This window comes from Nanorana parkeri, unplaced genomic scaffold, assembly GCF_000935625.1.
Source record: "Nanorana parkeri isolate BGI_ZX_2015 unplaced genomic scaffold, ASM93562v1 scaffold1822, whole genome shotgun sequence".
NCBI lineage: Eukaryota > Metazoa > Chordata > Amphibia > Anura > Dicroglossidae > Nanorana > Nanorana parkeri.
This window is the reverse complement of record NW_017308090.1, coordinates 244,945-259,997: the sequence shown is the minus strand read 5'-3', so window position 1 is coordinate 259,997 and position 15,053 is coordinate 244,945. Positions and strand designations below refer to the sequence as shown.

The 15,053-nt window shown below is 43.0% G+C and overlaps 1 protein-coding gene across 1 annotated transcript in view; it reads left to right on the top strand.

Annotated features, from left to right (window-relative positions):
* Window positions 1-11,691, top strand: part of TRMT10B (tRNA methyltransferase 10B) — a 36,648-nt gene extending 24,957 nt beyond the window's left edge. The window contains exons 4-10 of the mRNA XM_018571727.1: window positions 1,833-1,947; window positions 3,286-3,413; window positions 5,936-6,088; window positions 6,706-6,784; window positions 10,146-10,213; window positions 10,758-10,881; window positions 11,564-11,691. Coding sequence (XP_018427229.1) covers window positions 1,833-1,947; window positions 3,286-3,413; window positions 5,936-6,088; window positions 6,706-6,784; window positions 10,146-10,213; window positions 10,758-10,881; window positions 11,564-11,691 — 795 coding nt within the window. The remainder of the gene's footprint in view (window positions 1-1,832; window positions 1,948-3,285; window positions 3,414-5,935; window positions 6,089-6,705; window positions 6,785-10,145; window positions 10,214-10,757; window positions 10,882-11,563) is intronic.
* The last annotated feature ends 3,362 nt before the right edge of the window (window positions 11,692-15,053 follow it).

Sequence of the window (15,053 nt, the reverse complement as noted above, 5' to 3'; positions counted from 1 at the left end):
GTCTCTAGAGACGCCTGATCGCTTGAATGTAAAGCTCCCGGCCGGCCGTGTAATTACAGCGGCCGGCCGGGAAGCTGCTCGTCGGGCTCCACCGTCCTCTCGTCACAGACGAGTGGATTTTTCAAGCCCTGCCTATGGGCATGGTTCCCACCTGGGCGTTTTACAGGGCGTAGGAATGCGCTGCAAAACGCCCTACGCCCAAAAAAGTACAGGAGCTTCTTTGGGGCATATTTGCCGCGCGTATCCATTGGGATACAGCCAGGTAGTCCTCGGAAACGCGTGTTTGTCGCGCGTTTTTTTTTACCGCGAATACGCATATACGATACGCCTAGGTGTGAACCCAGACTAACACTCAAGAATCAAATTCAACCGATGCATCCCTCTATGTATGATGATTAATAATAACATAGACATGTCAGGTGTAAAATGCTGTGATTCTGAAATACTTCCACTTGCAGAGCATTCACTTCCTGCTTTGAAAGGGCAAAATGACTTCAGTTTGCCGAAACAATGCACACTTGGAAGGTACATGAGCAGAGCAATGCTGGGGAATCTCATCTGTAATCTCACGAGATCTCAGGGAAATGCATTTTCCTCCCCTGAGATGATGTGCATGGTCACATGTCCTAGTCACATGTGCAAGAAATCCAGGAAGTAAAAGGAGATCTAGTAATCTGCCATTAGTAAACATGGCCACTGTCAGAAGACTGGAGAAGAAAAGAGAAATAAGGTATGCAAAGAATACAAAGCCGACAATTATCTAGAAGTATGTGTTTGTCATTACTAAACATTTCTAAAGGTGTGTTTATTGTTATTGTAAAGATATGGGTAAAGGTCCGCTTTAAAGATAAAATGTCATGAGTTAAATACTAGGGATGCACTGATACCGTGTTTTCGGCATTGAGTACAAGTACCAATATTTATTTATTTTTTGGTGTTCGCTGATACAGAATACCGATACTAGAAATCCCATTAAGTAAACTGGGCGACGTGTAATGACTTGCCGCCCAGCTTTCCGAATAGCCATGGAGCCGGCTTTCTGGTCAAATAGGAAGCCGAGGAGCAGTTAATGACTCCCCACCTGGTTTCCTGATTTGGCCAGCTACCAGACCAATCATTACACTGTGCCCGGCTTCCTGATTGGCCATGGAGCCGCATTTCTGGCCAATCAGGAAGCCGGGGGCGGCTTTCTGATTGGGTGGCGAGTCATTACATGGTGTCTGGCTTTCTGAATGGCCGGGAAGCCGGCTTCGTGCTACCTCGTCACCAAGTGACAAGGGAGCATGCAGCCAGCTTACCGGGCCAATCAAGAAGTCGGGGGGGAGCCATTAATGACTCGCCGCCTGGCTTCCTGATATAAGAAGTTCCAATTTTGGGATAGGCAACAGTACGAGTACTCGCCCAAATACTCAGTATGAGCACTGATACTAGTATCGGTATATTTCAATGAAGGCTTCATCCACCCACTGCTGTACTTTTTCTCCTAGTAATTCCACAGATGAGATCTCAGCATTGGAGTCCTCAGTATTGCCCATTTCACCATGGTAGCTCAATCCTTCAGCAGTAGGAGTATTCCCACTCATATATTTTACATTTTATGAGAATAGCCTGGAGGATTGAGTCCATAATAGTAGCCGTGGCTAATGGGAAGATTTGGAAATTTGGCTGTAGAGATCATCCTGTTGGAATCAGTGATAAAGATTTAAGGGGTGTGTTATTCATCCTTTTTGCATCTACCCAAAACTTCAATTTCCATTTAGGTAGATTGATTCTTTATAGAAAACTTTAACATATTATATAAAATGCTTGTTTTTTGTTTTTATTCAAAATAGAGAAATGTTTTAAGAAAGCAAAGGCATTGGGAAAAAATTATCATGGCTAAAAAGAGTAAGAGGAAACAGGAAAAGGAAAGAAGAAAAGCAAAGCAGTCTGGAAACACAGATACAGGTATTCTGACCTATGTCCGTAAATGCTCATTTTTGCCTAGCTGCTAATATAACAAAGTTATACTCACCCGATGCTCCAAGCCTGCCAGCTGTCATAGCATTCCCTCCAGCCTGTCTCCTCCTCAGCTGCAGCATTGGGGTCTTCCTCAGCGTCCTCACATGTATACACTGTGTATAGAACGTGATGATTTATGGGACTTTAGACTGTTGTAGAGGAGGGAGAGAGAGAGGCTCTAGGAACCAGTCTAAAAGCAAGCTGGCGCAGAGAATCAAGTTTAGTATAATTTTTTTTTTAACCTAGGCAAAAATAGGCACTTAACCCATGCAGTGCGTGGCAGTCCCACTGCAAGGGTTAATATTTTTTTTTCCAGAAGTTCTTTAAATGTACTGCTGTAACCATAATGTATTGCAAGTCAATATGACCATGCCTTGTCAGTCAAACTATTATCAGTAAGAAGTAGGGATTTCACTTATAAAATGGAGTGCGCATGCTGAAGGCGTTTGACAGTAATTTTTAGGTGGGATGTCAGATGTAATTTATCATGAGTTGGGAGAATAATGCATGAATTGAGGAGAATTTGAGCAACTCTGTTGGAAATGGAGCTTGGAAATAGATGCCTGTTTGTAAGATTCCTGCCACCTAAGCCCCCCAATTTGCTAAGCACAGGGCTAAGAACTCCCTGCCCCATATGACCGTGCTTGGGCCTAGTGAATGCACACTCAGACACTAATCACTAAATACCAAGAAGAACTGTGTTTTACAGAATGCAGTAGTAGAAGATCAGGGTGACAAGGCAGTGTGGGCACAGTATTCTTACTAGTGATGCACCGATACTTTTCGAGTACCAATGCTGATACTTGGCAGTTTCATAAGAACTACCAGGGTTTCAGCTGGGACCGGGCTCTGGTGCTCCACCACTGTCCTGAAATCATAGTCTGTATTGTTTTAGAAAAACTGTCACATGACAATAAACAAAAATGTATCAGCGTACTTGTAAGTACTCGGCAAGTACCAGTACTCGCAAAATTGGTATCTGTGCATCCCTTTATTTATAAAAACAAAATCATAAATTAAAACAGAGATGTACAAATCCCAGGAGCTCCGTGTGCTCCTTACACATGACAGCTGCCTCCTAACTTTTTCATTTTTCTCTAGTCTTGGAGCTCAAAAAGCATCTGTACTTGTACCGAGTACGGTACTTGGTATCGGTGCATCCCTAATTCTTAGGAAATTAAAATATTAGTTCTTGTATTTTTCAAAAATACAACCAATTATGTCTTACAAGCACAATGAACTACTCTCCTTTATGACAATTTCTTATGTCTTCTATTATCTCAGTTACCAGCCAACAGCTTCACAGTAAAAGATTCTTAAAAGCTTTGACCAAAGACCGTCTTTTGGAAGCAAAGAATTCTGGTCCACGACTTTGCATTGATTTAAGCATGACAGATCACATGAGTAAGAAGGTAATATTGTAAAGGGATTGAATATTGTTTAGTCAACAAGGTCTACATTTTATTTAATTAACGTTAAGTAGTTTTGATTACAGGTGGACAATGTAAAAATCCTTCACTTGTTTCCGCTTAAAACACCACAGTGTTCACTGGAACAATGGAAAAAGTACCCTGTAAAAGAAGGTGGTTTTTACTTACCTTTACAGCAGGCAGTGTGTTTCCTGAAGAGCACAGGGTGCCACTGCTAAGGGACTCTTTTAGGCGCATTTCCCGCTGGGTGCCATTGTTTATCATGCCAACCCCTACATTGACAGCAGGATATAGTAGTAATATAGTGGTTGGCGGGAGGAATTGAAGGAAAGGATCTTGTGCAACTCGTTGGAACCCTGGTTGTGGCCATTTCATTGTGAACCCAGGTTGTTTCCCGTTCATTGGGAACCCAAGTTGTTTCCCGTTTATTGAGAGCCCTGAGTGTGACCAATTAATTGAAAACCCTGGTTGTAGTCAAATAATTAGGAACTCTGGTTGTGGCCAGTTCATTGGAAACTCTGGTTGTGTCCCTTTTTTGAAAACCCTGGTTGTAGCCAAATAATTGGGAAATCTGGTTGTGGCCAGTTCAGTTGAAACCCTGGTTGTAGCCAAATAATTGGGATCTCTGGTTGTGGCCAGTTCATTGGAAACCCTGGTCGTGTCCCATTTATAGGGAACACTGATTGTGGCCCATTCATTGAGAATGCTGGTTGTGGTCAGTTCATTGGCACATATTGTGTCACATGTTAACTTGCATTGTGTTAAGGCAGCCCATTCATTTTAAATTGGCTGCCAAGAACAAAAATAAAAACTTACATGCAGTGCATAACAGGACATGGTAGTGTGTTACTGTATACTGTGGTTGGTGCAACGCATGTTTGTTGGAGCTAGATTGCATTGGGGTGCAATTTAAATATAATGTAACACATTGGAAAAGTGTGATTTGGCCCTGAAAGGTGTAAACACTAACTGAATAACATTTAGTTTGTTAAGCATTGTGTATCATAAACAATGTCCATTGTTTTTTAAATAAAGCACGGTGTTGCTAATCTCCTGCAACGTCTTTGCCACTTCCTGTTTACATGCATACACTTCAGCAATTACTGTATGGCATTTCTCTGCACTGTTGTCCTGATGGTGACAGTGCGGGTCCCTGCCAGGGAAATGTATGCCGGCACAGCTGCTCTGCTTTTGTAGTCGGCCTTACTTTCTAAATATAGGTGTCCCCAGTTATTGAAGTTAAAGTACAGCTCCAGCCAAAGTGTCAGAGTTAAGCTGGCCATACATGTTTGTTTTTTCATTCAACCTGCGGGCTGAACAAAAACCATAGAACAGGTTCCTCCATAAACGCTTATGAACGTTGATCAAGGAATCCCCTGCTGTTTCTATTGCATACCTGAATGGAGTTAGCAGCTGATTGGCTGCCTGCTTAGCCGTTTGGACAACAATTTTCCAACCTGCTCCTTCGATCAGCTGATCGAGGGAGGCCGGGTTGAAGGGTGCCACACCGTGTTATACCCTACTTGAGAACTTATGTCAGGTTTTATAACTCTATTCACAATCTTTTCATTGCCTTTCCCTCCCAGTGACACCAGGAGAAAAAATTAATGAATTGAGTGTAAAAAAATGTTTCAACGCTAAGAGGGTTATTCACAAAGCTAGCCGAAGTATCAGCCGTAGCTGCGGCTGATCCTTTGCCTAGCTTCGGCCGCCGGAGCCCTGAGGCTCAATAGACATATCTGTCATTGCAACTGGCCGGAGCCAGCAGTGAGATCACGGCCGTCTCCGCCAAGTTGTTATTCACTGGCCGGGACCTGCTAGAAGACTCTAGCAGGTCCCGGCCAATAGGAAACAGTTGGGCGGAGCTAGCTGTCACTGTTAGCTCTGCCCAATTGTTTCTTTTTTTTCTTTTTCAATAATCTTTAATTTATTTTTATTTTTTAAATCTTTATTTTTTTTTTTAATCTATCATTTATTTACGTTTGTAAACTTTTTTCACTGTTTTTCTTTTCTGCTCAGTACCACGGAGGTATTTGAATGATACCAAGCAGAATAGCCTAACCCATTGCCGCTCAGCGGCATTCCGCTATTCATTCACTGCCGTTCGGCCCCTATGAGAATAGGCCGAACGGCAGCGAGTAGCCTGCCGGAGGTTCGGATCAGCCGATCTCCTTCTGCACTTTGCTGAGCATGTACGCCTGAACCGAAGCCAGCCTAAGCTGAAATCAGCCTTACAAGCCTGAAGTGAATAGCCAAACAATATTTTGCTCACTTCACTTCGGGTCAGTTATTTACTCGGCAGCTTTGTGAATAGCCCTTTTAGTCTATTTGACCCCCTGTCACCAGGAAAGGAGAAGTCTGAAATGCAAAGAGTAGCAAAAACTTTTACTAGAGTTGTTTAATAACTGAATAAAAGCTGAGCTTTAGTGTCAGATGTCTGTAGGGACTGCAGACTGTATATGTAACATTCATAATTTCCTAATATCGTGTTTTTTGTCTTGAAGGAATTAAGTCGCCTGGCAGCTCAGATCAGGAGGCTTTATGGGTCAAACAAGAAATCTGCAAAACCATTCTGGCTGTATCTGACAGGTTTTGGACAACACAGTCTCTTATATGATGAATGTGTGCGAATGAATGATGGATTTGTCAATTATCTTGTAAGTTTATTTCTGCAAATGTGACTATGTTTATAGTACCTTGCATTGTCAACTCTTATACATATTTGTCCCTTTTCCGGAACTGTAAATTGTATGTATTAAAGGTGCCCATACAATGCTCGATTCTCGTACGAGAATCGCGGGAAATCCCGGGATCGTACGAGAATCGAGCAGTGTGAACGAAGACGTGCAACCGTTTCTACTGTACGGTCGCACGTCTTTTGTCTAAGCAGCACGCTAGAAAACCAGCCAAAAATCGTACGATTTTCGGCTGGTTTGAACAGTGCTCGGGAGACAAATGCCGAACGGGCCGGTGTGCGCACTCGCACACTGCCCGTTCAGCATTGCGCTCATCAGAAGCCCGCCTCTCAGGGGGGCGGGCTTGCGATGATCGAGAGTACGATCTGCCTGTCCAAGATGGGCAGATCGTACGTTTTTTTAATTACTTTACAACCATCGCAAGACTAAGGTCTTGCGATGGTTGTAAAGTGTATGGCCACCTTTAGAGAGATTTGTGTGGTCTCCCTTTTGGCTTCTTTCCAGAGTGTCACTGCAGGCTAGCCATCTGTATGCAGCTTATGCAATGTGATGAAACTTGTATTTGCATATTTCTCCAGGTTGACTCAACAGAAAGCGGGTTTCTTGACATGTTCCCATTAAAATCGATCATATACCTTACTCCAGACTCGGACAATGGTGAGTTTGCGGGGCATAAATCCCTTTATCTTTTCTTTGTATTAAAAGCTTGTTGCTTTGCTCCAAATGGGCAAAGAAAAGGTTTGCTTTAGGTGTTTAACATACTTACAGCAGTCATCGCAGGTATTTGTGATTACTTTTATAGCTGGAAAGCCTCTTCTCTACACAGTGTGGATCTTGAATTTCTTGTGTCTGGGATTCAGGGCTTGTTCACACCATGTCCAGACCAGAACAGTTTGTTCCAAGACCAAAAAAAAGCATCCCAATGTATCCTATGGTATTACCGGGCTCTGTTCACACTAGGAGAGTCCATTCCGGTCCAGATAAGAAAAAATACTGCTGGTCTCATTTTCTCTGGTCCAGAACGCATGTAAACGCACTAAACTGTCCCTGAAAGCCCATTTTAAGATAAAAAAACAAACCCAAAAAAACACACACTATAACACAGCAAAAATGCACTGTGCTTGCAGATCTGTTTCTGACATGGTGTGAACATAGCCTTAATCCTACCCACCTGCCTTTTCCCTGCCCAGTAAAAGGGTCTTAGTGGCCACAGAGGGTGATATCATTGCACAGGGTGGGGTAGGATTTATCTCTAAATAAGTCAAGCCCATTGTAACAAAACATCATCAGAGGAGAAGGGTGCAAAGAGTAGTTTAGGGGCTAATACATTCTAAAGCAGGCAGCTTATGATGCTTGCTCTTAGGACCACATATAAGATTAAGGCCCTGTCCACACCTGTGTGATTTAACTCACGTTGCCTAACGCTCGATATTACGCAACAAGTGGATTGTCATTCTTTTCTACTCTGCTGTGCATTGAAAAAAATAGTATAAGCGCTTTTTTGGGCATCAATGCACATTTTTGGACCAATTGACTTCAATGGCAGTGCACGTAAAATGTATGTAACATGCATTTTTGTGCATTTCATCACAAGACAAAATGTCCTCACCCCTCTAGCAATCTCTATTTGACTTTCACTGGACCAAAAAAAACACAGAATGTGAGATGCACCTCAATGCGGTTTAATGCCTGTACTTATCAATGCAGATACAAAGGTGTAAACCTAGCCTTAAATGGCTTCTATTAATCCCATACCCATTTATTATTAGTACACATTGCTTACATCTGCTGTGTATCCAGGTAGAGCTGTGTTGCATCTTTTCTGTCTGGATTTAAAACTGCAGTGTGCAAATGCAGCCACCTTCAGTAAAAGCTGGCCAGTGACCGGTTACCTAACTACCACAGGGCCAGCTTGTGGGCTCTCACTTAAGTCGATACCATTTGTGAAATCACTCCCTATGATGACATAGGTATCTGGGGCGGTCCGTAATTGGCGAGTCAGCAGGTCATCATAAAAGGGTTTGTTATCGGCATTGGGGCCGTAGACATTACAGATGTCAAAAGTAGTCAACCCAAGTTTGATAGTGATGCGGAACCATCTACCCCCTGTCAGGTTATGTTGTTGTGTGAGGAGGGAGTAGGGCAAGTGATGGGTCTCTTGCAACAAGGCGATGTCCACCTTTAGCTTTTTAAGATGGCGTAGGATCTGCCTTCTCTTTTGGGGGGTCCTGAGTCCTTTGACGTCCCACGAGGCCCATAGCATTACAAAGCGGTCATAAGAGAAAAGAGAAAAGTTGGGTCGGTACCGGTGTCCCAATGCTCCGGGTACGACCCTGGTCTATGAGTCCTACGATACCTATGAAAGTAAGATGCGTCCAGTAGAGAGCGATGGCGATGAGCTGGATACGGAGAGAGGTCTTCAACCACATGACAGAACACAAACGTCCGCCTTGAACTTGGAGCATGCAAAGTCTAGGAACTAAACAAAGAAAACAAATCAGGCAATAACATATACCTGTCAGTGACTTCCTTTTTTCCAGATGGTGGTGCATGGTAATCTGGCCGAGGGGAGTACGATCCACCTCTAGGAGAGCCATAGTGGTAATGAAACTGTTAATTTCCGGATGCTGCACTTGTAGAAGAGTCTCTTAGCAAAAAAAGAAAATATAGACAAATATAAAATACGAACAGATTAGATGAATGTGGAACAACAGGCGTGCAGCATGGAACCTGAGCGCATTATGGCCGCCTGCTCAGCTGGCCCATAGAAGACTGTAGAGAGGCACATGCCGCCCAGAAATTAAGGCCTTTTTCCATGGGGGGCTCTTAAGTGGAGAGTTGGAGTGTGCGGGGGGGTCAGACAGATGTCTGTCCACGTATGTCCTGGCTTGCGCAGCAGATGTGAATCGGGTTTGATTTCCCTCCGCGTCTGTCAGGCGCAAGATTTCTGGATATGCGAGGACAAACTTAACCTGTTTGTGGACAAGGGTTTGACACACCTCGTGGAAGGAGCCGCGTAGTTTGGACAATTCGGCCGAATAGTCAGCGAACAGCAGTAACTTGTGGCCCCCCGCCACCAGTTGGCGTTGCATCCTGTAGGTCTGCAGGATGTGATACTTATCTGAATAATCCAGATAACGGGCGATGACCGGCCTGGGCTTACCAGACTCCTTGGGGGGTCCCATTCTGTGGGCCCTTTCCACTTGGCAGTGGGACGTGATATCCATAGCTTTTGGGATAATGGATGAGCAGAAATGCTGCAGGTTTGATCGATTCAGGGATCCCAATGATCCTGAGATTATTTCTGCGGGACCTGTTTTCCAAGTCATCGACCTTGTCCAGTAAGTACCGAATCGATTTCTGGTCCTCAGCCTGTGCACTATTGGACCGAGCGGTATGATCTTCTAGGTCGCTTATTCGGCCTTCAAGGGCCTGGAGGTGTCGGCTTCTATGGCCGCCGTGATAGGCCCCATGTGTTGCTTAATGGAGTCCGCAATGATGACCCCCATATCTGCTTTCAGATGTGCTGCCACTGTGGCCGCCAGCTGCTGATAGTCAATAGGGGCCTAAGGTGGCTGAATCGTGAACAGGGCCAACTGATCGGAAGCCGATTAATCGATTATTGAAAAAGTTGACAACTTTTTCAATAATCGATTATAATCGATTATGTCGATTAGTTGTTGCAGCCCTAGGTGGATCTGACTCGCCCACATCCATGGACAGGTTCGGGCCACGAACCTGTCCATGGCACATTAGGAGCAGAGAGGCAGTGAGTATGACCCGTTCACAGGGTGATTCTTGGCGGGGACGGAGCTCCGTTACACACTGCTACTCCATCTGGTGCCGGAACCGGAAGTTATCTATTTAATCTTAAATCATTTTTTTTTATTTCTTGAAAATTTAAATCACTACGTTTTTCAATTCATTCTTCAAAAGCTGTACTTTGTTTTGTGATGCATTGAGATAAATAAGGGTTTTTGTCTTTGTTTTAATAACTCTGCTCTTGCTTTATTCCAAGTTCTTGAAGATATTGATCCATCTAAAGTGTATGTTCTTGGAGGACTAGTTGACGAAAGTATTCAGAAGGTCTGTATAAAAATGTTCAATTTCCACCTTTGTAAGTGATTAGCATTTATTATGGTAATCTAGAGGTGCAGTGATGATGTATACATGCGCACATTTTCATCACTCACATTGCAGGCTTTCTTCATTTTTTTTTTTTATTAGGCTTGAAGCCTAAAAATATAAAATGCACTCTACAGGAAATTCAGTCTGACACCGGGGTCGGATTGTAATCAATTGTAACATGTAACCATTGTAACATGATCACTAAACACCAGCTCTGCCATTGCACACAATACACTGTACACTATACACACATTGCTTGCACACCACGGAGACAGCCATTTCCATGAGGATATGAGAGAGAAAGCTGAAAAATGTAAGTGTCTGTGTTCATATACAGCCAATGCATATGCCAGCTTTATGTACACTCAGTGGAAATGGCCTTTGAAGTTGCCTATTAGACCATACATAGCGCACTGTTTACATTCCTGTATTTGAGACACCGTTTGCAAATCTGTTAAACATTATAGCAGATGTAATGTGTTTTTTTTTCCTTTTGACTTAGAAAGTAACATACCACAAAGCTAAAGAGAATGGCTTGCAGACTGCACGATTGCCAATACAAGAGTATATGATAAAGAAGGACAATGAGAAAAATTTCCACTCTGAGATACTGGCTATTAATCAAGGTGTGCTTTTTTTTATGACATTAGCATTGATACAAGGAGGGGAATGTATAAAAATTGGAGCAGTTGCCCATCGTAACCAATCAGCTTCTCTCTTCAGTTTGTCCAGTTAAGCTTTGAAAATGGAAGAGAGAAGCTGATTGGTTACTGCTACAAATTCTGTCTGCTCCAGTTTTGATAAATTCCCCCAATGTATTTTATGATAGTAATGTGGGAAAATGCTATAAACACGTACACTGCTCAGGTTGATCAGTAGTATTATTTAAAGTATTATAGCAGCACAGCCTTCTAGTACTAGAGTATAAAATTGGTGGTGTTTATCAAGAAAATATAACAGACCTCTTCATACACGCTCAACCGCGCTTGTAGACGAATCTCCCGCTGTGAACTTTGTATTCTGACAGTGGTCATCGGCCACTGTCAAAATACCTGACCAATGCTTGAAGCCGATTGGCTTGCAAGCACCGTTCGCCTAAAGATGTTCCTTTGACAAAAGTAGATCTAATGATCAACTTCTCTCGATAGAATAGGTTACACAGGGAGCGATTCCTGATGAATCAGCCGAATTTTACTCGGCGTGTATCCTACTTAATTCTAGATTAAAAGGCAATAGCTAATCCTGTTGGTTTTTTTGCGTCTAATCTGAATGTATAATGAATATGTCCTTGTTTACTCCTTTCTTTAGTGTTCGACATATTATCCACATACCATGAAACTAAAAGCTGGCCAAAAGCATTGAAAGCCGGTGTCTCGCCAGGAAAAGGCTTTGTACTTCGTGACGATAATAACCTAGAAAATAAACTGTTCTTGTAGTTATAAAATAGCTGTTTATTCTTTTTTGAATTATTTTTAAAATAGAGTTGTGGGAGACAACTGACAGGTTAGTGAGACTTCAAGGAAACCAACAAAAAAAAAAGATGCTGCGTAGAAAGAGCTTGTTTACATGAGCATTTCTTAGATACACCGTCACAGTTATATTCAATATGATAAAAAAAAAAAAAATCAGCTCAATCAAGTTCAACTTCTCACAACTGTAGCTTCAGTCCAAAGGAAAGTAGCTGTTGCCAATTTTTCCTGACAGCAGGAAAGGTTCCCTCATGATCTCCAAGCTCATTTGCATCAAAATACTCCTTTTAGTAATTAACCCCCTTAAAAGGACCAAGACCTGTTTTTTTGTTTATGTTTTAATCCACATTTTAGGCCAGAAAATTACTCAGACCCCCAAACATATATTTTCTGAAAGACAAGACCCTGTAGAATAAAATGGCGGCAGTTGCAATTTTTGATGTTGCACGACATTAACACAAATCATCATCAAACCAAAAATGCACTTGTTAAATTTAGTGCCCCAAAACACTATATAAAACCCCTTTTGTTGTGTAAAATATAATATAAAATATGGGTACATTGAGTAAATAGATACCAAATATGCCCAGGGTACAAATAGTGTGCGTTCGTGAAACTGCGCTTTTCACTCACTTCATAGTTGTAGCCGACCTGTGACAATGAGACTGTCATAGGTCGGCTCAGTAGATCGGGAGGTGAGCGAACACATACCGGGTTCGCTCACCTCTCGATCCTGTCACGGCTCTCTGCCGTGACAGGGGGAGCGTCTGGATTCCCCTCTCCGATCTACCAGCGCTGACTGGCGGAACGGACGGGGGAGGGTACAGCTGGCTCTGCCTCTAGATAGGCAGAGCCAGCTGTCACTCACGCAGCTGGGCAGATCCCGTCATCTAAGTCAGGATCCGCTCCGGCGTCTCAGTATAACGCAAGCTGTAGCTCGCGCTATACTGAGCTTAGGGTAACGGGAGGACGCTAGTTTGTGTCCTTCCGTTACCCTAAGGAGAACTATGGGGAAAAACACTGACCCCATAGTTCTCCTTTATGTGTTTTCCCTGCAGCCCAGGTTCCCAAAAGCTATGGCTGGAGTAAATGGTGAGTATTTACACTTGTTGGTAATGTTGAGTGTTGGTCTATCCCCTTGGATGGTTCTCGTTTCCAGGGAGGTGTACATTAGACAGATGATCCAAAAGTAACATACGGGAAGTAGGAACAGTGGTCTGAAATTTGGGGCACCAAGGCTCTGAATAAGTTCAATGTTTTGTGTACGCTCCTTTTGGGATACTGCATTGTGGTACTTTAATCTATCAAGAACCGTTTGCATAGTAATGTGTAGCCTTTTAGTTATGAACTGTAGAGTCACACTTTAGAAAACGACTTACTTTCTAAAATAGTCCCTGCAAAGTAACAAGTTCGGTAGAAGTATGAGAGCTGCAAAAAAAATCAGTGAAGAGCATCTTGCTTTTTGAGAGGATAATCCTTGCTTTACTGTATCAACAGGAACAAAAGTAGAACAACCTTCTAGGAAAGCATGTTCTCCTCTGCTGCAAAACCAGTGGCTGATATACTTCCAATTTTCCCCCAGCTACCATCATTTGGCTAGAATCCTTGCTATGATGCCAGCTCGATGTGCACACACATGCAAGGAGGGACACTTTAAAAAAAAAAAATTTAAGATCCTACTGGGAGAAGGAAAAAAAACTCTTATTAACACTGCCTATATACCAGGAAATTAGGGGTGATGGAGGTGTGTAATTTATACTTATTTCTGGGTCCCAGGACAGCAGCTGCAACTTGTTCTGCAAATGTCTCAGGCTCATTTCACCATGGAGTTTTATGGAATTTGCATATAGAATGTAATTATCAGGAAGAATGCAGATAACCATAAAGGGTTTTAGGACTTTCTGTGCACTGAGCAGAGACTCCCCCCCCCCAAGCAGAGGCCTTGGCAATCGATTTAAGTGAATGGCACCATAGCAACACCCTCCAGCCGCAATGCAATCGGCCACACAGGAACGCATGGCACATCAACGCCTGCGTTCCAGTCCCGTCAGAAAAAAAAAGTGCTTGCAGCATTTTTTTTTCTGGCCTGACCAGACCGTAGGCATTGATGTGCCTTGTGTCCCATGCGGCCGATCGCACTGCAATGGACCACCACACCCCCCCTGCCTTACAACAAAGTGAGCCAGCCGCAATGCGATCCAGTGCATTCTGGGCCAGAATCAGGCCGGAATGCAGTGTCTGGTGTGAACGGGCCCTCAAAGACGATCAGTAAACGGTCTTCACTGCAAAAGTTAAAGAGGGGCATACACAACTTGGAAAACAAAAACTCCACACCCCTGAGTCTAAGAAAGCCATAACTTGACAGCTTACAGAACTGTGGAATGCATTACCCCTAACAGCTAGAGAAGCCCTGGTACATGTACACTATATTGTCAGTATGTGGCCACCCCTCCAAATTTGAGTTCAGGTGTTTCCAGTGAAGTGTACTGTTGATGCAACAATACAGTAAAAACACATTGTGCACCTTCAAACTTGTGGCAACAGTTCAAGAAAGAACCTTTTCTGTTCCGACACCACTGTACCCCTGCGCACAAAGCCAGGTCTATAAAGGACATGGTTTGGTGTGAAGGAACAGCAGTGGCCTGCACAGAGCCCTGACCTCAACCCTACTAAACATCCTTGTGAATAATTGGAATGGCAATTACAAGGCAAGTCTTCTCATCCAACGTTAGTACCCGACCGTATAAATACTCTATTACCTGAATAGCTACACTCCAAAAATCCTTTCCAGAAGCATGGAGGTTGTTCCTGCTGGGGGGAGGATGCCAATTCCATATTAATGCCCATGTTTGTGGAATGGGATGTCCAACAAGCTGAATTAGGCGTGATGGTCAGGAGTTCATAAACTTTATGGCATATGGGGTATAATCACCAGCATCTGTAGTAAAAATATATAATCCCTGCATGCTGATCACTTAAGGTTTTAGTATAATACAGTATGGAGCTGGGTGCCATATCTAACTGGGTTAATTCTGGTTTCCCCTAAAAGCCATGTCCACATTTTACAGCAGTTTTCAGACCATTGGCAATCCAAATTCTTACTGTACAGAAGAAAATGTTGTTTCAACCTGCACATAACTATACAAAGATGGATATTCTGAACTACACAATATATACCAGAGTTCATAAAAACCTGATGGAGCCAAAGCCATGAAGAACACTTTTCGTGTAGTAACAAAATAGTTTTTTTTAAATAAAAACCAATAACATTAAAACAAAGTCTATGTGGTTCATTTACATCTGGATGATCATGAATGCAACAAATGGTT